Consider the following 24,444-nt stretch of genomic DNA (forward strand, 5'->3'; position numbering starts at 1 on the left):
TCGGAATTTTTTTGGGCTCTATTTTACTGTATTACTGAATCTAGGCATTTACTATTTTACTGTCTTACTGGATTTTCTAAATTTTAAATCATGGGCCTGGGTCTAGATCCAAAATTTTGTTTAACTTAGGCCCAATAATGCATTGCAAAAGGCCCAAGCTATAAATATTCTTAAGATATACAATTTACTGATTAGAGATTTTAGTGAGAGATCTCTTGTGTGATCTGATCACCACCACTCCCTCCCTTGCCCTATAACAGAATGACCGGAGATTCAATCGCCGGCGGTATGGATTTAATCAGCGCCTTGCCGGACGCAATTCTCCATATTATCTTATCCCATTTTCCGACCAAGTTCGTGATCAGAACCTCCGTCTTGTCTAAGCGATGGAAACATGTATGGTCCGACACACCTACTCTCTCCATCGATTGCAGCGAAGCCGACCCTGATTCGTTGAACAGAACCCTGGCTAACTACTCTGCTCCCAGAATCACGAGTTTCGACCTCCGTGTCAGCAGAAAGGCTCAATACATCATCACCTTGGTCGAATTCGCCGTTTCTCGTAACACCGAGAAGCTTTCTCTTGACTTCCGTGATGACTGTGTTTGTTTTTACAGTTTCCCTGGTTCCTTCTACGCAAGCTCTTCTCTAAATCAACTCGTTGTCGACTCTGGGGTTTTTGATACGGTTCACGTGTCTTGGACATCTCTAAAGGACTTGTCTTTGAGTTTCTGTAAAATCTCTGATGAGACTTTAGCTAAGATCGTCTCTGGTTCACCACTGCTCGAAAGCTTGACGTTGCATCACTGTGATGAAATTGGGAATCTTGATCTGAGCGAACTGATGAAGCTAAAGAGATTGGATATAGATAATGAGGGACCAACGCAGATCGTGGCGCCGCATATCCATTGTTTGAGAGTGAGACACTCTCATAGGAAATGTAGTTTAGTGGATGTCTCTTCTTTAACCGAAGCTTACTTGAACATCTACTCTTCGAATTGTTATTATTTCAAAGCTGATTTTGTTCAAGTTTATGTGCTTAATATGCTTGAAAAGTTGCAGAATGTGAAGAACCTTGCTTTTGGTGCGGCCTTTCTTCAGGTAAGCTGTTCTGTTTTTGTAAAAATCAGTTGATTCCGCATAGTGGTTTAGATTGTTCTGAATCCATTTGGTCATTTTGATAGATGTTATCTCTTGCCGAATTCTGTGATATTCCTTTTCCGATGCTCAAAGTTGAAGTTTTGACTCTTGAGACGATGATTGTTCCTTCTGTCATTCCTGGTATAGCAAAGCTGCTACAAAACTCACCTGGAGTGAAGTTTCTGAAACTAGACTTAGTGAACAGCAAGATGATATCGGTATATATACTTTACCATGAACCTCTTCAGCTCTTCTCTTATCCTACTGTACATTAGATTATATAATCCACAAACCATGTCCTTTACTTTTTCCTCAGTATTCATGATTTTTTTTTTATGTTTTACAGGATTGGGATCTTAATTACTACTTGGATTTGAAAGGCTTGGATCAGAATCAGTGCTGGATACCAAAAGATTTGGACTTCTCGACTTCTTTAGAACCGAAACTCATGACTTCATTCATGGAATTTCTACTGGAAAACACTAGAGAAGACAATACATCTCAGTACAATTGGTGAGCGGTATGCCCTCCTTTCAATTACAGTGGGAAAGCTTTGCGAGTCTTAGAGTTCGTCCAATAAGGTTTGCAGTGGATATGGAAGACTTGGATATAAACAAGACACTTTTTCAACTGGATTTATGAGGTTACATTGATACAACTGAATTTGAAACTAATAATTGAGATGGTTCTTACTTTCTCACAACAAACAATTGTTTAGTTTTCTATAGTCTCTTATCAACTCAATGGTATTTTAGTTTTTAAAACGTATATATATCTTATATCTTATTTGATGCTTGCATTTGTGAGAAACTATAGCATGTGGAATATCATATGTTTCATAGTGTTATAATTTGGTCTCCTTCAAGCTCGGATATAACAATCAATGAGTCTCCCATTTCGAGGGAGAGAGGTTCCGTCTTTGGAACCGGATTGATTATCTGCAACAACAACAAAACACAAAACCGAGTTGGTGAAGAGGAAAAGGGTTAATGTCTGTTGCAGAGTAATATAAGACAGTACCTTTTTACCGCCTTTTATGTAGCCAATGGCAACTTCTCTCCTTAGCCAAGCTCGCTCGGAGAGCTCCGTGAATGAAGGGTTCTCGCCCTCTTTCATGTACAGCTCAATGTCCTGTGTGTTTAGAGCAAACTCAAAGTTTTCAAACCGCAAGGATTTGTGAATATTATAAAAGTTAAAAGTGTGTTTTTCTTGTTTAACCTTTACGTATATCTCATCACCCTCTGCGTCCAAAATGTCCTTCCATACATCATTCAGTTCGCTGTTTTCAGCAACTGGTTATAAAGAAAACGAGTATTACATATTGCAGGTAGATTATCAAGAAACCAAAATCCAATAGATGAAATGTAACCTTGTGCTGTTACAAGGCTCATAACTTCCTCAGCTGCTATGAAGGTTAGGGACGGCTTGAGTTTTGTTATCTGGTATGGTTTAGTATAATATTGTTTCAGCAACTTAACAGTAAAAGAAGCTAACAGGGAAAGAAAAAGCCTTTCAATACCTGCTTGCCGAGTTTTGTGTCGACGATTTCAGAGGCTAGATTATGCACCTAAAAGAAACAACAACAGTAAGATTAAAATTCAATGAAGTAGCTAGGATGTGATTAGTCTAGGCAGTAGTAACATTACCTTAACTCCAAGCTTGGTGCAGATGCTTTCAGCGAGGAGAAGAGTGTAAGCAGATTGTTTGTCTGCTCTAGATGGATCTAAAAGACATCAAACTATTCGTTAGTTTAATATCATTATTGCCAAAGACATAATCAAGAAGAATTAAATCATGAATGCTTACCTCCAAGAAGCAAGTCTCGATCCGATATTACAACGATAGTCAGACGAATATCTTCTTCACTTTTTTCATATCTACTCTGCATCTGCATTATAGTTTCCTTAAGTGTATCATCATCCAAAGGATTCCCAACCTGCAAAAAGATTGCAAAAACATCAATACACAATGATTTTGAAACTGTATTCTGTTCATTCCAGTGAAAATGAAATTTACGTTATGTGAAACTTGGATGTTCTTGATTTTTCCTGAACCTATACTCTTGTCCAATCCTCTTCTGTCCTCTAAAGGTACATCTGATAATATTTCCTGTGTGTAAAGAAAATGATTAGTAACTCATTCCATGAGAGTCAACCAGAAAGAGATAATGGTATATGAGGCACACCAATGTACTGCCAGGACCAACATAATTGTCAAACTCCTTGATCATATGCGCAACATCTCCACGCCAACCAATCAAAAGTATAGATTCTTTTGGTCCTTCGAAGGTATCTGATCCCTGCTTAAACTATTGAAATGAACATCAGAGGTCTCAAAAGACTAATATCATAGATCAAGCACTGTGAGGTGCAGTTGAGAGTCAGACCTTTGATAAGGATTTACTAGGACGCGTTGTGATCTTCTCTAGCCGTGATGTTTTTTCCTCAAACACTTGCTTCCTAGTCTCATTAGTCTCATCTACTGTCATGTTCTCAGTTTTCATTTCTGTATATAAAAAGTCCTTCTTGAGAGGTGCAATAAACAATAGTTTGTCGGTTTCCATGAGCTCTTCGTCATCACTTGGATGGAAATTTACTTTCCCATCTCGTAAAAGACCACAAACCACAACCTGGAAGGAAGAATACATCTTGTAAAAAGGCCACAGGCCAAAAGGAAATGATTGAAAGAATGAAAGAAAAAAAACATGCTTAAAACACTGTCAGAATCCTACCTCCTGGAACCCCTGTCTTAATTGTCTATACTTGATCCCAGTTAGATTAGGGAAGCTGCAAAGATTAAATACATTTTCTGCAACGAGTAGAGAATTGGTACTAATCAGTCTTGATGAGTACAAACTTAATATAAAAACATGAAGTTCGAATTTCAGAACATAAAATAGTATCCTACTTGAGTAATTTAGTAGGTGCCTGTAGATCTTTATCAGGCCCTTTTGACGTGAGCATTGGACAAACAATTTGGATGTAGAATTTTCAACCGGCTCCACTTTCAACCCCGATATAGACTTGAGAAGATCATACGTATTAGAGCTTGATACCTGCATTCAATTTTCAGAGCAAAAGATAGGAAACAGATCAGTACTAAAAAAACATAAAACCATTGCTGCACTGCACAGTCTTCAGTTACCTCTACAATGGTTGGGATGGATTCCATCTTTTGTATAGGTTGAAGAGCTAATACAGAAAGAAATGCGTCTGTATCAACTTCATACCTGAAACAATGACTTAACATAATATGAAAGAGCTACAACAACACTAGTGAAAACATCGACTACTCAAATATCTATCCGGGACTTGAAAATGTTCTTACCGATCACCTTTCGTTGGTAGTATGATAACGGCACGGGCCATAGAGACGGCAGCCCTCTCAAATGAATTCGTCATGTTAAGACTACAACTGCACTGGCAAAAGCATGAAATCAGCACTGTAAATAATATGCAAACCAACAATAACATCCATGAATTGAAGCTGTATTATTTCAGGTTAATTCACTTCTGCATATCACCTCTTTGTAAGGATGTCAACATGATCAAAATCTTTGGAGTAAGCCTCAGCTAGCTTGTCCATCTCTTTCCTCGGAGTATCAGACATGAGTAGAAGTGTCTGCTTTCTGAAAGCATATAACAAGGAAAAGTGATTAGCCAAGTCAATATAAGCAGGGAAATATAATTGTAAGATATATACAGAGAGACCAAATTACCTAGCTGTGGCGGTACCTAAGCGAACAGCATGCTCTTGATAACTGTTGAGTTGCTTTAGTATGAAAGGCAGATGACTGTTTATTCCACAAATGATGATATGATCAGATTCTAGGACTTGTACATGTGCCCCTTCCCTCACTTTTTTCATATGATACTGCCCAAAATCGATCAGGATAACTTATACCATTAAACATTCACATTCAGTAGTGTTTATCTCAAGAACGTACCCGAAATTGTTCTGTCATTGTGCTTAAAAGGCGAGAGTAAAACACTATTCCCCATATGGCAAGGACAACTCCAATGAGTCTTTCAAAGCGTGTCTTTTGCTGCAGTTTGCAATACGCATGCATTTATTTAGTAAAATATTGTGACGTTTAATTATTGATATCTTTAAATCTGTGAAGAAGCAAATAGTGACCTCCAAATGAACATCAGTGGAAACGAGGCATGCCCAGGCCTCCCAGAGGCAGTCTTCTAAGGATGAGTCTTTCCTTCACAACAAGAAAGGAATAATAGTAAGAAACCATATGCAACGGAAATCACAACAAGTTAACAACAAAGCTATATATGTTACCTGAATTTGAAAAATAGGATTCCCCCAATGAAAACAAACGAAAAGCATACTATCAGGAGGACCACAGATAACCTAAAATAGACATATATGACAAGTGATCAGAACAAACAAGGAGCATCGTCTTGATAATTAAGGAGTACTAAGTATTGGGTTTAGGACGACATACGTGCCAATGTTCTTCTCAAGCTGAGTATTGAAAAGGTAAGAAGACCTTGCAATACCCCATTTGATATCATTGGAAGAAGGAATTGACTTGAGTAAAGAATTTTTGCCTAGAGAGTTGGATGCACAAGCAAAAGGCAAGCCAACCTTCACTGAGTTCTGAATAAGATGGGGAAGCTCTTGAAATATCTTTTGTGCTATTCTCAAAACAACATACAGTGGGATGCATCCAATAACAAGTTTATATGGAAGACTCTGCATATCAAAGAAGATTATATACATTTTAAGCATATGGAGATTTCATCTTGACAGCTAAAATAAGAAAGCAAACGCATCAATGACACCAGTAGAGATAAAAAAAAAAACCCATTCTATAGCTTCTTCACCTTGTAGAATTTGGAATTGAAATCTTTCAATAAACCAAAGTTATTATTAGGAGGCTCTGTGTCTCCTGTCCTTTGAGAGTTGACTTTAACAGTCCCTGTAGTGTAGAGAAGAATAAAATTAGCTAATCAAGTAGGAGTCTAGTTATATATACAGAGAGTAATTGGAAGAATATTCAGAACCACACCTCTGAAACTAAGAGACTTAATCCCACCTAAAGGCAGAGAGTGTAAACTCAAGCAGCTCCTGTAAAACAAAAGAAAGAAAGAAAGAAAGAAAAGCACTATATTCAGAGAGACACAAGTTTGTAATTAACCATCACAGACCCAATAAGCATCACAAACTGCATAATGAATGATCATCTTCACCAGGATGCAAGCAAGCAATTGTTGGCAGAAGTGAAGAAGGAACTAAAAACCTGTTAAAAGAAGGAGAGAATCGATCTCTACTCAAAGCTTGAGAAGGTAATATCAATGGCTTCCATGCGAACAACTGAACAGCCACCATATTTCTCCTCTCTACTTAGATTTTTTTTTGTTTTTTTTGTTTCTCCGCGGCTTGTGTATATTTTATATGGACACAAACAAACGCTGGTTTTTTTTTAAATTCTAATCATCACGTTTATTATTTATTTTTATTTTTTAAAGTTTTTGGGACCATACAAATTCATAACCAGAAAAAAGAGAATATAATTGGCCACACCGGGATTTGAATATGAGTAGTAGTACTGTATGACAACCAAACTAATATAAACCATCACGTTGACATGTTCTCGATCATAACTATAGAATCTCATTAAGTTAGAAAATAGCACACAATAACAAATTCATATTAACAACATGTCTAAATCCGGATCACAACCTACCTATATCGTTAAATCAGCCTTGCGTACGTCTAAAAAATATAATGCTCCTTGTTTTTTTCTAAGAGTAAAAACAAACGCAAAAGAATGACATCCACTGAACCAGCTAACATAGCACAGAAAAAAAACAAGATGGTAACCACCTTATCGCTTATTTGTATTTTTAACTCACTATTCACGTTTTTATATATAAACATGATGTATGTATATAACGTCTATATATGTTACTACTAATAAACGAATATTTAATATAGTACCACATTTGTTTTTATCGTTAAAATCTCATCCAGAATATGAATCTCGAACGTACATAATTGGCTCCCAAATTATCATCTTCATAACCACAAAAAATGACAAAGACATCCCATCATAAAAGTGCAACTAATTTTTAGAAACATTTATAAAGGTATCTATATTAGTATTACTATATATATGTTTTATTCCTAAATAAAAATTGTGTATTATTTTCAGAAAGAAATGTGATAATCTTAGTATGTATATTTTCTGTTGATAATAAAACATTGATTGATTAGTAACTAATTTATAAGAATCTACGAGAAAGTAAAAAATTCAAAGTTGAAATAAAGAGGGAAAAGAAAAGGTTTGAATATTTTGAACCTCAATAGAGAGTGGCTGTGGGCTGTGACGAGTCGCGACAAAATCAAGTACTACCACGTGTCGTTTTTCTTGACGTACACGTAGTACATCCTCTCAGCAAATCAGAAGAGAAACTCCCCCTCACGTCATCATCTCCCAACAACATCAAGCTCTCTTCGCCGGGGAAACATCGTCACGGCCACCTAAGGTCTGTTTTCGTTTTTGTTTTTTTCTTTTGTCGTTCTCCGATTATTATCATCGTCTCTTGTATGATTAGTACTGTCTTTGCTTTTAACTGAAGTCGATTTCTCCTGATTCTATCTTCATTCTCTAGGGATTTTTGTTGGTGATTGTTGTCATGTCTACGGAACCAGGAGGAGTCGAATCGGACTCCAACGCTGATTTTGCAGTGAAGGCGTCGAGGTTTGACTACGGAGTAGCTCACGCATCTGAAACCCTAACTGATGCCACGAGCTTTCAAGCTCAGCAGGACCTGGTAGTAGTGAAGCCAACTGGAGTCGAGGGGAAAGGTTCGGGCTCTGCTCTTGATGATAAGGATCTGGATTCTCATGGCGATAGTCTCTGTGATGTGGTTGATTCTGGTGTAGAACCTGGGGGTTTTGGTGAGAGCAGAAACCTAGATGGCTCAGGAGAGGAAGAGTCAAAGTTTGAGAATCTAGATGGTGTGGTTTCATCTGGTTCAGATATGCTTAAGAGCAGCAAGGATAAGAATGGATTTGCTAACGAGAATCTGAAGCTGTCTGACTCTGATTTGGTTTGGGCTAAAGTAAGGAGCTATCCATGGTGGCCTGGACAGGTGTTTGATGCATCTAAAATTGCTAAGAAGCACTTCAAGAAAGGAAATGTCTTTGTTGCGTATTTTGGGGATTGTACTTTTGCTTGGATTAATGCGTCTCGGATCAAGCCTTTTCATCAGCATTTCTCTCTAATGCAGGAGCAGAGCAACTCGGCTCCGTTTCGTGATGCTATTGATTGTGCTTTGGAAGAAGTTTCAAGGAGAGTAGAGTTTGGTTTGTCTTGCTCTTGTATCTCAGAGGAAGCCTATATCAAACTCAAGACTCAGAACATAGTCAGTGCTGGAATTCGTGAGGAGTCAAGGGTGAGATATGGTGGAGACAAGTTATCGAATGCAATCTCCTTTAAACCTGTGAAACTCGTGGAATCTATCAGGCGTTTAGCTTGCTTTCCTGACTATGATGCGACTGAGGAGCTTCAGTTTGTTATAAACCGAGCTCAGGTTTTGGCTTTTCAACAATGGAAAGACTATTCTCACTCCCTTGACTATGAAACATTTATAAAGTCGATAGAATCCACAGCATCTCTCCCAAAAGCAAATACAGTTGAAGGGATATCTTCCAGAAAGAGAAAGACAGGTTACAAAGATAACGCTGAACACAAGGAAGGGTTTGATTCTGAGGATAGGACTGACGAAGAGACAAAGGAGAGGACTTTGTCAGATTTGATTGTAAAGAGACGCTGTGGGGGTGAATCAACTGAGAAATTGGATGGTAAGTCGCATTCTGAGAAGAAACGTAAGGCTGAGTCTTTGGAATCTGGTAAGTCTGAGAAAAGGATCAAGAACAACCGACAAAAAGAGGATTCAGTTTCTAAAATCTCCGATGAGGAAAATAACTTTGCAGTGGGTGATACTAATAAACTACAGATGGCGGCTGAACCATGTTATGGAATTGGAGGTGGAAGCGAGATAAATTCTTTAACTCCTGCACTTAGGCCTTGCGATGATTCTAATTCTACCACAAAATTAGAAGTTGAGAACGAGAAGACGAAGAAGCCAAAACAGGAAGAGCTTGCCGAAAGAAAGATTTCTTCTTCTGGCCTTCAGGCTGCCAAAACTCCAACGGGGATACCCGAATCAATCAGCATAGACCCCTTGAATTATGAAGATTTTGAAAAGTTCATTAATGAACTATCTTGCAGTAAACTCAATAATGGTATCACTGAGACAGAACCTGGTGATAAGAAAGACTCTGCAGAAGATCAGATCTTACCTGCAAATAAAGAAATCACTGGCTCAGGCTTGAAAGAGCAAACTGGTGTCAAGAACTGTTCTGCGGATTCTTCAGCACCCAATGCCTTAATCCTCAACATTGGGGATTCAGGTTCAGTTCCACCTGAAGAAATGCTACACTTAAAGGGAAGTATTGCTGAGAAACCTGGTGATAAGAAAGACTCTGAAGAAGTGCAGATCTTACCTGCAAATAAAGAAATCACTGGCTCAGGCTTGAAAGAGCAAATTGGTGTCAAGGACTGTTCTGCAGATTCATCAGCACCCTATGCGTTAATCCTCAAATTTGCAGATTCAGGTTCGGTTCCGTCAGTAGAAAAGCTGAACGAGATATTTAACCGTTACGGTCCTCTCTATGAGTCGAAGACTAAGGTCACGAAGAAGGGCAAGAGAGCCAGAGTACTGTTCAAAAAAAGCGAAGACGCAAAGACTGCCTTCAGCAGCGCCGGGAAATACAGCATCTTTGGACCTTCTCTTCTAAGTTACAGACTCGAGTATGTTTGCCCCAAAGCGAAAAAGAGCAACAACATGACTGTTTGATCCACATCGTCTGCATCTCTTAACTTTGTGAGGTCAGAGTTCGATCAGATTATATCAGTTGAGAGTAGATTTTCAATAAATTAAAAGGAAACAATCTTGTTATGACTTATTAGAATGAGACTAAAATTAAAAGTTCAGTTTCTTTGGTTTGTTTGGTAATGCATAATTCATTCTTTATTCAAGACCAACAAAACCAGATTTCCAAAAATTAAAGGAACAATCTTGATACGAGAATGAAACTAGGATTAAAGGTTCAGTTAGGTTTTAAGTTGAGAGTAGACTATATAAAGTTGGTAACAAAACCGACGATGAGGCTTAAAAGAGCAAAATGATTTAAAAACCATAACATAAAACGATTATGTCTAAATGAACTCAAAATGTAAGACATAAGTTCTTGAATCTTAAGAGTAGAACAGAACAAAGACATTTTAACTGAAACTATCAAAATCAAAATCCATTTCGAACGTTTGAAGCTTCATTTGAGTTGTTTAAGACCTTGGCTTCTCCTTCTTTTCCTTGAAGAGGGCCAAGAGTGAAACACCAGAAACCTTCACGACCTTGAACCTAACTCCGGGAATATCTCCCACAGCATGACCCTTACGACCAAATCCGGCAATCAAGACCTCATCCTGCAACAAAACATCAGAAAATGATTAACATATGAAAGAAACATAGGAATGGGTGTGATGAATGGATAAAGAGGCATCTCATGTAACTTACGTTTTCCTCAATGTAGTTCAAACAACCATCATTGGGGACAAAGGCAGCAATCTTCTTTCCATTCTTGATGAGCTGAACTCTAGCACACTTACGGATAGCAGAGTTAGGCTGCTTAGCTTCAATACCGCTGCATAATCAAACACAAGGGCCTCATCAACATCAACAGAAAACACTTAACAATCTCAGTAAAAAAGGTAAAAACCAATACCCTTCCAGACTTACATTTTCTCAAGAACGATTCCCTTAGCGTGAGAAGATCCAGCAAAAGGCTTCTTCCATTCGTTACCCTGGTGAGACTTCTTGTACTGTTTGTCAGCCCACCTCTGGTTGATACGGAGTCTCTTCAGCTTGCGCCCAGCTCCCATTCCACGTGTCTTTCTGTAAAACACCAAAAACAAACAGTTAAGTTAAGTATTCACTACGACACAGAACCTCAATATACAACATCTGGTTAGATGGTAAGCGGTTTCATGACACAGAATCAATTCGCATTACAGATTAGAAATTTCCAGATTTCAAAGATACAACAGCACAAAGAAAACACAATATCCAGGATATACCATATGCGTTCTATAACACTCTAATGTTCCAAATTAGCCAAAACTAGCGAACACACGCTTAACACAATTAAGTATAAACATACATAACCAGAAAAGAACACGCATTTCGTCCGATAAATCACTCTTAATTCACCGAAACAACAAGCAAATTAAATCAATAAAACACTAAAGAGCGAAATGATAGAGGAACACGAAGGATCTAAGGGAGGAGAACCGTACCCCATGTTTGTTGATGGAGGAGAAGATCAAAAGCAAAGAGCAGTTTGCAGGAGGAAGCACAAGTAGCTGATAGCTTTGAAGCGGCTGAGAAAACCCTAAACCTAGTGAAGGCTGTGACTCCTTAATATATGCGATGCTGGAGCTGTTTATAATACTTAGCCCATTAATTATTAGGCCCACTAAAATATGGGCTTATATGATTTCCTTCAATTTTCATCATTTTCTTTCTTTATAGATGCCCACGAAACCGTTGGATCTAACGGACGGTTCAGATGACGTACAGCTTACCCCACCAAACTTACACCTTCCGCCACGTCAGCAAAACCCTTAATCCTAACGAAAGCGGCTATACCAGGCAAAAGAAAACAAAGAAAGAGTGAACTGCCCGCACGACACTCACTGGCTCAGCCGGTCCCCACCACTTGACCGTCAATACCACGGTAGACCGACGTGGACAAATCAAAAACCGTTTATTTCAAAAAGGCAATTTTGATCCAGTGGTCCATGTTTGTTAATGCTGCCAGCTAAAAAGGAAATTAAGAAGAGAGAGAGAGAGAGAGAGAGAGAGAGAGAGAGAGAGAGAGACAGAGTCAAAAGAGAAGATGCTCGAGAAATCTCGTCAATGGCGGACTGGGGTTTTTCACCTTAGCCAGTCAAATCAAGGAGGCGGATGCGATGGAGAATATTGAAAAGAAAAAAAAAGTTTAGTTGAAGAATAAATTGAAGATTCGAATCGACAACCACAAAGTCAGTCTTGTGTGTCTCTAAGCTGTGTCTTCGTCATTAGGTAAGATAAAACTTTTGTCTCCTTTCGCTTTCTTTAGTAAATTAAAACAAAGAGAGATGTGATTCGTTATTCCAATTTGTTTTTCCCGACTTTTTATTTAAAATAGTGAGCTTGAGTTTCACGCTTTGTAAAAGTGTCACTTGCCTCACCAATTTCTCTCTCTCTCTCTCTCTGTGTTTCTTATATACACTAGGGAAGAGTTGGTTCTGGTTTAGGTTCGGATAGATGGATGAGATAAGAGGAGTGCCTACGTGGCAAGAAGAGCTGGCGAGTCTCGTTGACACCGGGTTACAATACGACAGAGCACCGGTCGATTTAACGGAAATCCGCTCGAAGAGATCGGGTTCTGTGTCGGCGGATGGATCCGGATCCGAGCCTAGGGAGACATTGAAAGATCAAGTGACGGGGTTCATGAAATCATGGGGAGAGATGCTTCTTGACCTCACCAAAGGTTGCAAGGACATTGTGGTGCAGACAGTGGTCACTGAGGACTCGTTCGTCGTACGGAAGCTTGGTAAACCGGCTGCTAAAGTTTCCAAGAAGCTAAGCTTTCTGAACGAGTTTTTGCCTGAGGATCGTGATCCGGTTCACGTTTGGCCTGTGATCTTCTTCGTCTTCCTCTTAGCACTCGCAGGTGATCTAATCAATTAACACAGTTTCTGTACACTAGCTCAGTAACATTAGGATCATAATCAGTTCTCTGCATGCAATTTCTTCAGTATTTGTTGATGGATCTTTGATAGTGTCTTGGTTTGGTCGTCTTTAGTTAACTCAGTTCTGCTTACATGTAGCTTGAATTGTTAAAGACTCTTTATTGGTGCGAAGGTTTGAGTCCTTACATTGACATACTCAACTTTGAAAGTGCAGCATTGAGCTTTAGTCCGGAGCATGATAGACAAATGCCAGTGATAAAGAAACTGCGTATACATCCTACCGGTGCCACCCGTGTACAGCTTCCAGATGGTAGATATATGGCTTACCAAGAGCTTGGTGTTTCAGCAGAAAGAGCAAGATACTCTTTCGTTGTGCCTCATTCTTTTCTTTCCTCTCGACTTGCAGGTATTTCAATTAGTTTTCCATCAGTTTCAGTTACTTTCCCTTTATGTTTTGTTTGCCTTTAATAATGTTTGGAATTTACTTAATCAAGGCATACCTGGAGTGAAGAACTCATTGCTGGTGGAGTATGGTGTCCGTTTAGTGTCATATGATCTTCCAGGGTTTGGAGAGAGTGATCCTCATCGTGGTCGAAACCTTAGCTCATCAGCCTCAGATATGATAAACTTAGCAGCTGCTACTGGAATTGATGATAAATTCTGGTTACTTGGCTACTCTACTGGTAGTATGCATACATGGGCTGCAATGAAATACTTTCCTGAGAAAATTGCAGGTATTAACATTATTCCTATACTGCTTTATACTTATCCAACCAGTCATGGTTTAAAATATGCAAGACTGCTCATTGGGATTGGTTTTTTGAAACTACAGGAGCTGCAATGGTGGCTCCGGTGATAAATCCATATGAGCCAAGCATGGTTAAGGAAGAGATGGTAAAAACATGGGAGCAGTGGCTAACAAAGAGGAAATTCATGTACTTTTTGGCACGGCGGTTTCCTATTCTTCTTCCTTTCTTCTACCGTAGATCTTTTCTCTCTGGTAAACTCGATCAGTTTGATCAGTGGATGTCATTATCTTTAGGAGAAAAGGTATGAATCCTTTCCACTGTAGATCACAAAGTGAGAGGTTGTCTAACAGAAGAGAGAGTTGCATTTTTCTAACTCTGTTTCTTCTATCAGGATAATCATCTGATCAAAGACCCTACTTTCCAAGACTTTTACCAAAGGAACGTGGAGGAATGCGTCCGTCAAGGAATCGCAAAACCATTTGTAGAAGAATCCGTGCTTCAAGTGTCGAACTGGGGTTTTAGTCTTTCCGAATTCCGAACACAGAAGAAATGTACAACCAACGGTGTCCTTTCTTGGCTCATGTCAATGTACAGTGAAGCCGAATGTGAACTAATTGGATTTCGAAAACCCATTCACATATGGCAGGTGAGTTCTGCACCATACGAAAGCATAGTTTATTTAGTAAATAATTCATACCGTCTTGTCTCTTGTGTAATGGTTAAACATAGTTTGATTTTTGTTTCTTTAAAGGGAATGGATGATCGAGTGGCTCCACCATCAATGAGTGACTACATCAGCAGAATGATTCCTGAAGCAACTGTACATAAGATTCCAAACGAAGGTCACTTCTCATACTTCTATTTCTGCGATGAGTGCCATAGACAAATTTTCTATGCTTTATTCGGAGAACCCAAAGGCCAGCTTGAAAGAGTGAAAGAAACAAAGGACACTCTAGCCGAAACAGAGGCACATAAGGACACTTAGTACTACTACAACCACCCAAGAGTAAAGAAGTTAAAAAAAAAAGGTGGAAATTAGCTATAGAAAGTCAAAAACTACATTTTTTTTTTTTGTTTCAGAGTTTATAGGGCTACAAACTTATACCAACTAGAATTATATTTTAGATTTCCAATGGTGTAGTTACAAGATTGACTTATCAATGGGTTTCTAAACTTGTTCTGATTATTATTAGAATACTATTACTGTACCGGCCGGCTCAGTATCTTTTTCCATGCATCCACCGACCGCATTCTTTACCATACAAGGCACATAAGGACACTTCGTACTACTCATCTTTCTCGGACGTCGTTTGCTTCGTTACCACCATACGACATCATTTTAAACTGTTTGGCTCACGTCTCGAGATTCCATGAAAAGCAATGGTTTAGTAATTGGCAATTAAATCAAAATCCTGACGATGAAGGGTTTTTTTTTTTTTTTAACATCTTCCTTCTTTATTAATTTGAAATGGAGAATACGAATGTATCAATGAGTCTACAAAACGAAGCTCTGCATACTATACAACCAAAATTTAATTGTAACGAACTAAACGAGAGAGTGAAAAAACACGTTGCTTTTTGTTCCAGATAAGCCTTATACGCTAACAAATTAATCAATTTGTTATTTTCCGTCATCGTCTTTGTCGTCAATCTATTTTGATCTTCTTGTTTGGCTATCTTTCCTTTTATGTAGCACCAAACCTTTTTGAAAATCAAAGGGTTGCGATCCATCAGTTACATCGCTAGCCACACAAACATTTTCAAAAATGTTTATCTTGTTTTTCAAACATTTTCAGGGTCGCTGGCCTGACGATGAAGGTTTATCTTGTTTATTTGGTGATAGACAGAGATAAATTAGGAGATTATAAGCATAATTAATGCGAAGAGTCAAAAAAGGGGGAAAAATTAAATAATAATAGGAAGTTTTTACCCGAACCGTCAATAACGGTTAGATTATTTATCACCGAACCTAGTTGAGGTTATGCTCTGCACTATATAACAAACCCTAATTGTAAAGAAAAACAAAAAGGAAACTTTAGAAAGAAGCAGAAAAAAAAGGAAACTTGAGTCCCAAACATATCTTGTTTGTTTATAAAGACCTGGTCTCGCACTCCTATCTCTCCAAGAGTTAAAGACGCAATTTCTCTGATTTATTTTTTTCTTTCCCTATTCTCTTCTTCGATTTATGTCTACTTCGTTTGCCTCTCTAATCTTTGGCTCTCTCGCTTTGATTTGACTCTGATTCTTCTTCTCCCTTTGTTTAAAACTTTAAATCATTCCAGAAGTCAAAGAGTGAATCGTTGTTATAGCTTCGAAGAAGACGAGAGAGATCACAAGCATCACGTCTCATCTAAAACACATTCCAGTGACGGAGATGATGGCGATAGATTGAGGGATCAGCGGAGATTGGGGGATTCGTTTTCCCGGTCCAAAACATATTCGTTGTTGATCGTGTGTGCTCAGGTCTACAAAAGCCCAACAAAAACAATTCCAGCCCATCAAACAGTGACTAGGTATTTTTCTGGCCTTTTTAGTTTAATTTACATAATTGATATATTTCATTATTTTCTATTTTAAAAGGATTTTTCTTTCTCATTGATTTTAAATGATTTTTTACAACTTTTATTCAAGTTTTCACAAATTTAATTTTATTTTCTAAAATCACAACTTTTACTCAACTTTTTATTTTATTTAAAAAATTGAATTTTATCTTTAAAATTTTTAAAATAATAGAAACTTGGATAATAGATTTACAATGCAATGTGAAGACTAACAAGATTTTGGATCCAATCATTAGATTAATCTATTGATTGTTAGAGATTCCACAAATCCAACTTGTTTTTGTAGATTTATAATACAAGTTTCTAATTATTTGTTTTTGAAAGATTTTTTAATTTGTTTTTTTTTCTTTTTCACTTTAAAAAAAAAATCATTTAAGGTTTTGTTTTATAATTGATTTTTTTTCTAACCATTTTTGCTTTGAAGTTAAATAACATCACCATTAGGTTTTTGACACTTGTATTTTGCTGTTTTTGTGTTGCACACTAAACAGTTGAGCTTGTTTCAAGAAGAGATGTTGAGATAAGATCTGAGCCGTACATTTGTCACGATCTGAGCCGTAGGAGAAAGAGAGAGAGAGAGATTAGATGGCTCTCTGCAATCGGCTGCGCGTGTTTCAACAGACGCGCCTCCTCTTGGCCTGGCCGGGGATTAATACGCTGCCTTTTGGTAGACAGCTAATGAAGGCTCTGCAATGTGTTCCAGCCATTTTCACCGTGAATAGAGAGTTCCTTGTACTCGGAGCTGTACCGGAAATAAGAGAAGTAAGGCTACGTTAAGCTTTGCGTTCACCGGTACCAGCAGCGATTCAGCTTCTCTATCTTCTAGGAATCTCTCCCCCACGGTTTGGCTTCAAATTATTTGCTTCTTTTCGTTTCCGTTCATCTCAGTTTGGGTGGTTTTGTAAGGATTTCTTTTTTTTTTTTTTTGGGTTATTTTGTGATGTTCTGTGTTGAGTAGAGCGAGAGATATGGAGTTGGATGAATTCGAAAGACTGTTGGCCATGGAAGATACAGAAGAAGCCAAGTGAGAGCTGAGATGTTTTGTCAGTTGACTGGTGGACTCGAAGCTGCTTGGAGCAAACTAAAAAGGCGAAGGGTTTGATTTTTTTTTTTTCTGTTTTTATTTGCCTTGAGCTAGTAGTATAATAGCTAATCTCAAATACAAGCCTGGAAGAAGGAATAGTTTAGAGAAACATTGTTTTATAAGCACGATTTATATATAATGAAGGGGTGTGTGTGATCTTGATTTACGTTATTTGAACTTGCAGAGGTCTTGACAAAAGAGATTATTTCTGAACCAATGCGAGATATATTAGAAGAGCTCTCCAGGAAGCAGATGTGAGTGAGTGGTGGTTTGTTCTGTTTCATTTCGAGTTCTTTTGAAGAATGTGGTCTAAAACTGATTTAGTCGCTTGGTGGTTTTTGCTAACAGGTGAGTCTCCCAGTTGTTAGAAGGTTCGTTCAGTCTGTTAGTGACCTAGCCGTTGGAATGGGTGTCCAACCAGATCAGCAGTTGGTCAAGGTAATCAGCAATTAAAAAAAGGTTCTTATTTTTGTTTCTGTTTCATCTCTTCCCCATATTTTTTTCATTAGCATAATAATGGTTTTTATAGTTGGTTTCAATAGTACTGATGTGTGGCTTATCATGGCTATGTTGCAGATTGTACATGATGAGCTAGTGAAATTGATGGGTGGAGAAGTATCTGTGCTGCAGTTTTTTAAAACAGGTCCTACTTTAATATTGTTGGCTGGGCTCCAAGGAGTTGGAAAGACAACGGTTGCTTCTTGATTGCCTTTCTCATCAATGGCGTAGTCTCCCAAACATGCGTCAGCCTCGAGTTTCTCCAGCCGCTGATGTAATCGACGGTAAGATCTACGTGATTGGTGGCTGCAGGTCCAACTATATCGAGAATTGGGGAGAAGTTTATGATCCAAAGACCCAAACTTGGCAGCCAATATTACCTACAGCACTTGACGATCTCATCTCACAAAAGAATGTGGTTCCAGGTAGATTAGTCATGGGTGGAAAGGAATATGGCATGCATGGTTGGAATCTTATCTTGATGACGGGCACTTGTTTGGTAGACAAGGTTTTGCGTCTAATATCATTTATGAAACAGAGTCTTTATTGGAACGATCCAAAGGAAGATTTGGAGTGGAGGTTGGTTCAAGGACTTGAAGAAGTCTCTCATCAGTTTCTATATTTTCATAATCTTTTAAATTTGGTTGGAAACTCCGAGGGAGAAAGAAGAGTGACATTGTGGTGGAAGTCGGTAGTTACTCATCCTGAAAGTCTTCTGCCCAAAGAAAAAAGAAAAACTCCTCATGATGGTCACCAATATTGCACTGAGGAATGTAAAACAGAGATTTGGTGTGGAGAGGTTTTGTTTGAGAGACGCGGTTTACTAGAGCTTTGGGGATCTGTTCAATGGTCTAAAAATGTCTTTACCATTGACGGATGTGACTCTCGTTCTGATTTATTTTTGCATTCTGTGATTAGCACACATAAAAGGATTTTTAATTAAGATCATATATGAATTGAGAGGATTTAAGATTTCGTGTGCGTTCTGTTTTCTCCTTTTTGGTTTTCTAGGGTTATTGTCACAACAGCTCTATTACATCTAGGCTTCTTTCGTTGATTAGTTTGACGGTATGAAACTTAAATATGATATTCTCAAAACTATCTTTATAAAAATATCACAAAGACATAAATTCCCGAATACCTATCATAAGTGATCTAAAAAATTCTCCTAAAATTTATAATCTTAGAAATGTTTCAGAACATTTAGGTTTAGCTAAACATGCGTTGATTTTAAGGAGTAAAATAAATAAAATAAGTGTTAAATAAAAAAATCTATACTAATAAAAAGTAGGAGCTATAAGCTTCTTAATGCGTCCACCTAAGCTTTAAAATCATCAATAGTGATTAGACACCTCACTAATTAACATTTTTAAAAAATTTCCAGAATTTTATTTATTAAGAATTATTTTAAACAACATATCAGAATTTGACATGTCATTCATTAACATTTTTTAAATTTCCAGAACTTTTAGAAAAAGGAAAATTTTTAAATTTATGGAAATAAAAGAACTATGTACAAAACCAGTATAAATAAGATTAAAATGCTTCCAACAACGAATGAGCAGGAAAGCTTGATTTATCAAGCATCCAAGTTTAAAAGTTTTATTCGGTTTGATCCGGTTTTTATTTGATCAAATTAAAACTTTAAAAAGTTTCAAAAAAATATATTATAATATTTAAAATTTTTAAAAGTTTAAATATTATAAATATTGAAACTTTTAAAAGTTCTTAGCTTTTAAAAAGTTTTTAAATATTATAATTTTTAAATTTTAAAAGTTTAAAATATTATAAATATTGAAACTTTTTAAAAGGTTCAACTTTTATATTTCAAAACCTTTTAAAAGTTAAAAATATTATAAATATTCATGTAATACAAAAATTATCTTATTTATCTACGTTTGTGCTTTTTATTTCTTATGAGTTGTAAAATATATTTTTGTGTATGATTTTATAGATGAGTTGATATTCTTTCATTAATTTTTATTTTTTTATCTTATTTTTTATTTTTATGAGAAAAGAAATGATTTTGTTCTTGGAGTTTGATGGGTTAACAAGTTGTGTGGTAGTCTTAAAAAAATGTTTTTCATTGGAAGAATGTGAAGAAGTTGACGAGGAAGAAGAAAAAAAAATACTATATAAAGAACCAGACGGTAAAAGTAATGATGAAAATTACCAAAAAATTTGACATTGAAAATGAAAAGAAACAATATGAAGAATAAGAAAACATTAAATAAAAAAAATGAAAATATAGGTGGTAGCGATCAATTAAATATGAAAACAAGTTAAATTCATGATGATAAAATTCTTTCGTTTTTTGGTGGTCAAAGAAATGGTTTAGAATATGTGAGGTCATCAGTTTGATTTGCCTCGCCTCGACGTCGAGTTAAATTCATGATTTTTTTTATTATATTTGATTTTATAACACAACTGATTTTTATATTTTAAAAAATTGTGTATCTGAAATTTAATTTTTTTCCTTAATACTAATTTAATTTTTTTAATAAGATAATATTTTATTACCGTCATCAATCATATATAATTTTCATCAAAATATATCAAATAAACCTATGCGGGTTCAAAACCTAGTTGAAAAAACAAGGTTCCTATATAAAAATCAAAGCCCATAAACCCTAAAAAGCTAAAACCCTTGCAGAAAGGCAGAAAGGCAGAAACAGAACAGATCAGAACACAATGTTTTGCTCATGTCTCGAGATTATTTTATTCCTTACCGGACGACAACATTCTCAACCGGACGAAAAGGAGATAACGAAATCATCAGACTCTCCTCCGGCAGTGTTTTCATCGTTACCGGCCGACGTCATTCTCAACTGTTTGGCTCGTGTTCCGAGATTCTATGGTCCAACTCTATCTTTGGTCTCCAGGGATTTCAAATCACTCATCGCTTCGCCTGAGCTTGAAGCCACACGATCCTGCATCGGGTTAACAGAGACATACCTCTGTGTCTGCTTAGAGTTGAATGAGAACAACACGGACACTCGCTGGTACACACTTTCATCACTCCCCAAACGAAGAGAAACTGAAGCCTATCCCTTTGTTTCCTTATCAACATCCCAAATCATCGACTGTTCTCTCCATTGGCTCAGAGATTTACATAATCGGAGGCTTCGTTAAGGGAAGGAGAAGTAGGAGAGTGTTGGTTCTCGACTGCCGATCTCATCAAAGGCGTAGACTCCTCAACATGCGTCAGCCTCGAGTTTCTGCAGCCGCTGAAGTAATCGACGGTAAGATGTACGTGATTGGTGGCTGCAGGTATAACGATATCGACAAATGGGGAGAAGTTTATGATCCAAAGACCCAAACTTGGGAGCCAATATTGCCCACAACGCAAGATCTCAATATCCAAAAAAGTGTGGTTCCAGGTAGGTTAGTAATGGGTGGAAAGGTTTATACCATGGATGATTTGTCTTATAAGCTTGCCTTGGAGAAGGGTGTTTGCTTAGTAGAGGTAGAGAAAGTTTTGTGTCTAATATCGGTTTCCGAAGGGAAACTAATGTGGTTTGATCCAGAGGAAGATTTGGGGTGGAGGAGGGTTGAAGGACTTGTAGGAGTACTGACCCGTACTTCATATTTTCCTTGTTACTTTGTTTCGGTGGCAAATTGTAACGGAGGAAGAAGAGTGACTGTTTGGTGGCGGTCGGTGGTGTTTGGCCGTCTAGGTCTAGGTTGGACCAAGGAATGTAAAACCGAGATTTGGTGCGCAGAGATATCGTTCGAGAGGCGCGGTTTTGGATCAGAGCTTTGGGGATTTGTCGAGTGGTCTATGATTGTGTCTACTTTCGAAGGATGCGATTCTCCCTCTGATTTCTTTTTGCATTCTACTATTGTGACTTATTGATCAATATGCATGATGTTATTTTAGTTTTGAGATAGTTTTAACATTTGTGGGTTTTTTTTTCTAAAGAAGATTTTATCAGAGTATTTTGCTTTCAATTCTTGAACTCATTCGCAACTATGATTATATTTTTCAGTTCTTTTGATTTCGGTTACTTCAAAGCTAATGATCCATCATCACTTACCATTTCTCGGCCAAAGATGGCATGTGAGGTAAAAGTTAATGCAAAGCATATAACACAAGTATCAAATGCATGCATGTGGAACAGAGGAAGAAACAAAAAAAACAGGGGAACTCTGTTCTGCTTCGTTAAGCGTTATATAGATGATTGTATGCGTCTTGGCTATAATTTAACCAATTTATGATATATAAATTCCTATTGACAAAAACAATAAATATATATCGGAAGAGCTGAAGGAATCACCAGAGTTGTCTCCTCATCCTCCTCCTTGTACGTCGTTTGCTTCGTTACCATATGACATCATTCTAAACTGTTTGGCTCGTGTCTCGAGATTCCATTATCCAACTCTATCTCTCGTCTCCAAAGAGTTCCAGTCTCTCCTCTCGCCACACGATCTTGCATCGGAAAAACCGAGAGTTTCCTCTATATCTGCTTAAACCTGACTAAGGACAACCCTAAACCTAGCTGGTTCATACTTAACCATATTCCCAAACAAGAGAAATTAATACCCATCCCTTTGTTTCCTCATCGTATCAACACCCCAAATCATCAACCGTTGTCTCATCCGGTTCAGATATTTACAAAATCGGAGGCTTAGTTTGGGGAAACATAAGCAAGAAAATGGCGGTTTTATGATTGTCGATCTCATCAATGGCGTAGACTCCCCACCAAAATGTGTCTACCACGGGCTTCTGCTGCCGCTCATGTAACTGATGGTATGATCTATGTGACTGGAGGCTCCAAGTACAATAGTAACGAGACTCTGGGAGAGGTTTATGACCCAAAGACCCAAACTTGGGAGCCAGTACTGCTTACAACACCACTAGATCTCACCACTCAAGCCTGTCGAAAAGTCTATGACATATTGACATGCATGGCGTGAAGATGAATATTTGCTTTGTAGAGATAAACAACTTCATGTGCCAAACCTCGGTATCCAAAGGGAAGCTAAAGTGGCGTCATGATCCAATGAGATCAGATGATTTTGGCTGGACTATAATCAAGGGACTCGAACAACTCTCCTCTAAATATTTTACTAATGTGGAAAAATCCGACAGAGGAAGAAGAGTAACAGTTTGGTGGAGGTCGGTGGTGGTGTTTCACCGTCAAGATCATGGCTATTGGTGTAAGGAATATAAAACAGAGATTTGGTGTGCAGAGATTTCGTTTGAGAGACGTGGTTTAGAAGAGCTTTGGGGATCCGTTGAATGGTCGAAAAATGTGTTTACAATTGATGGATGCGACTCTCCTAAGAAGTTTGTTCTGGATTCTGCCATTGTGACATATTGATCAATGTGATTTATTTTACTAAGGGATGTTACTTTAGTTCCGAATTTTTTTTTTTCAATTTTTTTCATGGTTTTCTTAGGAGATATTGATATTCCATATATATATATAACATCTTCGGTTATTGTAACTAGGCCTGGGCATTTGGATACCCGTTCGGGTTCGGTTAGGATGATATGAAAAAAGAGAATCGAAAACACAAACAGAACAGAATGACGACGACGGAGGAGATTAGCTTGCGGCGGGAATCATCAGAGTCGTTTCCTCCGCCTCCGACGTCGTTTTCATCTTTACCGTACGACGTAACTGTGAATTGTTTGGCTCGTGTGTCGAGGTTCCATCATCCAGCTCTATCTTTAGTCTCCAAGAGTTTCCGATCTCTCATCGCTTCCCCTGAGCTGGATGCCACACGATCCTCCATCGGAAAAACAGAGGATTGTATCTATCTCTGCTTAAACCTCGATGATCAGAAGAACCCTAACCCTAGCTGGTTCACACTTTCCCCAATTCCAACACAGCAGAAACTAGTACGTATCCCTCCGTTTCCGTATCAACATTCCAAATACTCAACCGTTGTTGCAAAAGGTTCAGAGATTTACGTAATCGGAGGCATACTCAATGGAAAGAGAAGCAAGAGAGTGTTGGTTCTCGATTGTCGATCTCACCAATGGCGTAAACTTCCCAACATGCGTCTACGTCGAGCTCCTTCAGCCGCTCATGTAGCCGTCGATTGGTGGCTTCAGGTCCAACAGTATCGACAACTGGGGAGAAGTTTATGATCCAGAGACCGAAGCTTGGGAGCCTATGCTTCCCACAACACTTTTTGATCTCATCGTTGGAAAGAAGCATTTAGTTCCAGGTAGCTTGGTAATGGGTGGAAAGGTTTATGAAATGGACGATTTGTTTCAGCTTCACCTGAGGACTATTTGCTTGGTAGAGATAGACAAGGCCTTGTTGTGTCCAATACTGGTTTCCGAAGTTGGGGATCTATTTTGGCGTGTGGCAAACAACGGCGGAGGAAGAAGACTGCAAGTTTGGTCGAAGTCGGTTATGGCTTGCCGTCAAGGTCGCAAACGTCGGCGGACTAATGAATTTAAAACCAAGATTTTGTGCACTCAAGTTTCGTTTGAGAGACGAGGTTTTGGAGAGCTTTGGGGATCCGTTGAATGGTCTAAAAATGTGTTTACCTTTGACGGATGTGACTCTCCTTTTGATTTCTTCTTGCATTCTGCTATTGTCACACTTTGATCATTGAGATTTTATATAC

General features: G+C 37.9%; 6 protein-coding genes and 3 pseudogenes across 7 annotated transcripts; 7 read left to right on the top strand and 2 right to left on the bottom strand.

The window, feature by feature from the left end:
• On the top strand, positions 206-1,906 carry LOC104734311 (F-box/LRR-repeat protein At5g02910-like). Its single transcript, XM_010453858.2, has 3 exons — positions 206-1,101; positions 1,185-1,358; positions 1,487-1,906. The coding sequence occupies exons 1-3, from the start codon at positions 262-264 to the stop codon at positions 1,655-1,657; spliced, it is 1,185 nt and encodes a 394-aa protein (XP_010452160.1). The 5' UTR covers positions 206-261; the 3' UTR covers positions 1,658-1,906.
• On the bottom strand, positions 1,751-7,448 carry LOC104734310 (putative ion channel POLLUX-like 1). Of its 2 annotated transcripts, none has more exons than XM_010453855.2 (23): positions 6,398-7,448; positions 6,167-6,225; positions 5,982-6,076; positions 5,600-5,850; positions 5,434-5,505; positions 5,278-5,350; positions 5,087-5,185; positions 4,859-5,013; positions 4,664-4,768; positions 4,468-4,554; positions 4,285-4,369; positions 4,048-4,195; positions 3,872-3,948; positions 3,527-3,769; positions 3,326-3,448; positions 3,157-3,249; positions 2,947-3,076; positions 2,787-2,863; positions 2,660-2,707; positions 2,510-2,579; positions 2,359-2,432; positions 2,161-2,271; positions 1,751-2,078 (listed from the first exon to the last, which is right to left on the bottom strand). In XM_010453855.2, exons 1-23 carry the CDS (start codon positions 6,484-6,486, stop codon positions 1,977-1,979), a joined length of 2,466 nt encoding a protein of 821 aa, XP_010452157.1. In that variant the 5' UTR covers positions 6,487-7,448; the 3' UTR covers positions 1,751-1,976. The 2 variants fall into 2 exon arrangements, with proteins under 2 accessions (XP_010452157.1, XP_010452158.1); XM_010453856.2 differs by having other exon boundaries at positions 3,326-3,439; positions 6,398-6,486.
• Positions 7,464-10,162, top strand: LOC104734309. Its single transcript, XM_010453854.2, has 2 exons — positions 7,464-7,646; positions 7,773-10,162. The coding sequence occupies exon 2, from the start codon at positions 7,797-7,799 to the stop codon at positions 10,023-10,025; it is 2,229 nt and encodes a 742-aa protein (XP_010452156.1). The 5' UTR covers positions 7,464-7,646; positions 7,773-7,796; the 3' UTR covers positions 10,026-10,162.
• LOC104734312 (40S ribosomal protein S23-2) lies at positions 10,341-11,656 on the bottom strand. The gene is made up of 4 exons (XM_010453859.2): positions 11,525-11,656; positions 10,968-11,123; positions 10,746-10,872; positions 10,341-10,654 (listed from the first exon to the last, which is right to left on the bottom strand). Exons 1-4 carry the CDS (start codon positions 11,527-11,529, stop codon positions 10,514-10,516), a joined length of 429 nt encoding a protein of 142 aa, XP_010452161.1. The 5' UTR covers positions 11,530-11,656; the 3' UTR covers positions 10,341-10,513.
• LOC104734313 lies at positions 12,084-14,899 on the top strand. The gene is made up of 7 exons (XM_010453860.2): positions 12,084-12,311; positions 12,505-12,945; positions 13,179-13,370; positions 13,459-13,698; positions 13,797-14,014; positions 14,105-14,359; positions 14,465-14,899. Exons 2-7 carry the CDS (start codon positions 12,537-12,539, stop codon positions 14,696-14,698), a joined length of 1,548 nt encoding a protein of 515 aa, XP_010452162.1. The 5' UTR covers positions 12,084-12,311; positions 12,505-12,536; the 3' UTR covers positions 14,699-14,899.
• On the top strand, positions 18,098-18,899 carry LOC109128307 (putative F-box/kelch-repeat protein At5g02990). The gene is made up of 2 exons (XM_019234433.1): positions 18,098-18,734; positions 18,868-18,899. Exons 1-2 carry the CDS (start codon positions 18,098-18,100, stop codon positions 18,897-18,899), a joined length of 669 nt encoding a protein of 222 aa, XP_019089978.1.
• On the top strand, positions 20,548-21,772 carry LOC104737807 (annotated as a pseudogene).
• LOC104737808 lies at positions 21,829-23,233 on the top strand (annotated as a pseudogene).
• On the top strand, positions 23,320-24,425 carry LOC104737809 (annotated as a pseudogene).

This window comes from Camelina sativa, chromosome 13 (genome assembly GCF_000633955.1).
Source record: "Camelina sativa cultivar DH55 chromosome 13, Cs, whole genome shotgun sequence".
Taxonomy (NCBI): domain Eukaryota; kingdom Viridiplantae; phylum Streptophyta; class Magnoliopsida; order Brassicales; family Brassicaceae; genus Camelina; species Camelina sativa.

Coding starts and splice junctions, on each gene's coding strand:
- LOC104734313 (XM_010453860.2), top strand. CDS start 12,537: ATGGATGAGATAAGAGGAGTGCCTACGTGGCAAGAAGAGCTGGCGAGT. Junction 12,946..13,178: donor CTTCCTCTTAGCACTCGCAG/GTGATCTAATCA, acceptor TTGAAAGTGCAG/CATTGAGCTTTAGTCCGGAG. Junction 13,699..13,796: donor CTTTCCTGAGAAAATTGCAG/GTATTAACATTA, acceptor TTGAAACTACAG/GAGCTGCAATGGTGGCTCCG.
- LOC104734309 (XM_010453854.2), top strand. CDS start 7,797: ATGTCTACGGAACCAGGAGGAGTCGAATCGGACTCCAACGCTGATTTT.
- LOC109128307 (XM_019234433.1), top strand. CDS start 18,098: ATGCGTCAGCCTCGAGTTTCTCCAGCCGCTGATGTAATCGACGGTAAG. Junction 18,735..18,867: donor TGTCTTTACCATTGACGGAT/GTGACTCTCGTT, acceptor TTGGTTTTCTAG/GGTTATTGTCACAACAGCTC.
- LOC104734310 (XM_010453855.2), bottom strand. CDS start 6,486: ATGGTGGCTGTTCAGTTGTTCGCATGGAAGCCATTGATATTACCTTCT. Junction 5,186..5,277: donor CCACTGATGTTCATTTGGAG/GTCACTATTTGC, acceptor TGCAAACTGCAG/CAAAAGACACGCTTTGAAAG. Junction 3,077..3,156: donor ACATCCAAGTTTCACATAAC/GTAAATTTCATT, acceptor ATCTTTTTGCAG/GTTGGGAATCCTTTGGATGA.
- LOC104734312 (XM_010453859.2), bottom strand. Junction 10,873..10,967: donor GGAATCGTTCTTGAGAAAAT/GTAAGTCTGGAA, acceptor TTGATTATGCAG/CGGTATTGAAGCTAAGCAGC. Junction 10,655..10,745: donor TGAACTACATTGAGGAAAAC/GTAAGTTACATG, acceptor GTTTTGTTGCAG/GATGAGGTCTTGATTGCCGG.
- LOC104734311 (XM_010453858.2), top strand. CDS start 262: ATGACCGGAGATTCAATCGCCGGCGGTATGGATTTAATCAGCGCCTTG. Junction 1,102..1,184: donor TTGGTGCGGCCTTTCTTCAG/GTAAGCTGTTCT, acceptor TCATTTTGATAG/ATGTTATCTCTTGCCGAATT. Junction 1,359..1,486: donor TGAACAGCAAGATGATATCG/GTATATATACTT, acceptor TATGTTTTACAG/GATTGGGATCTTAATTACTA.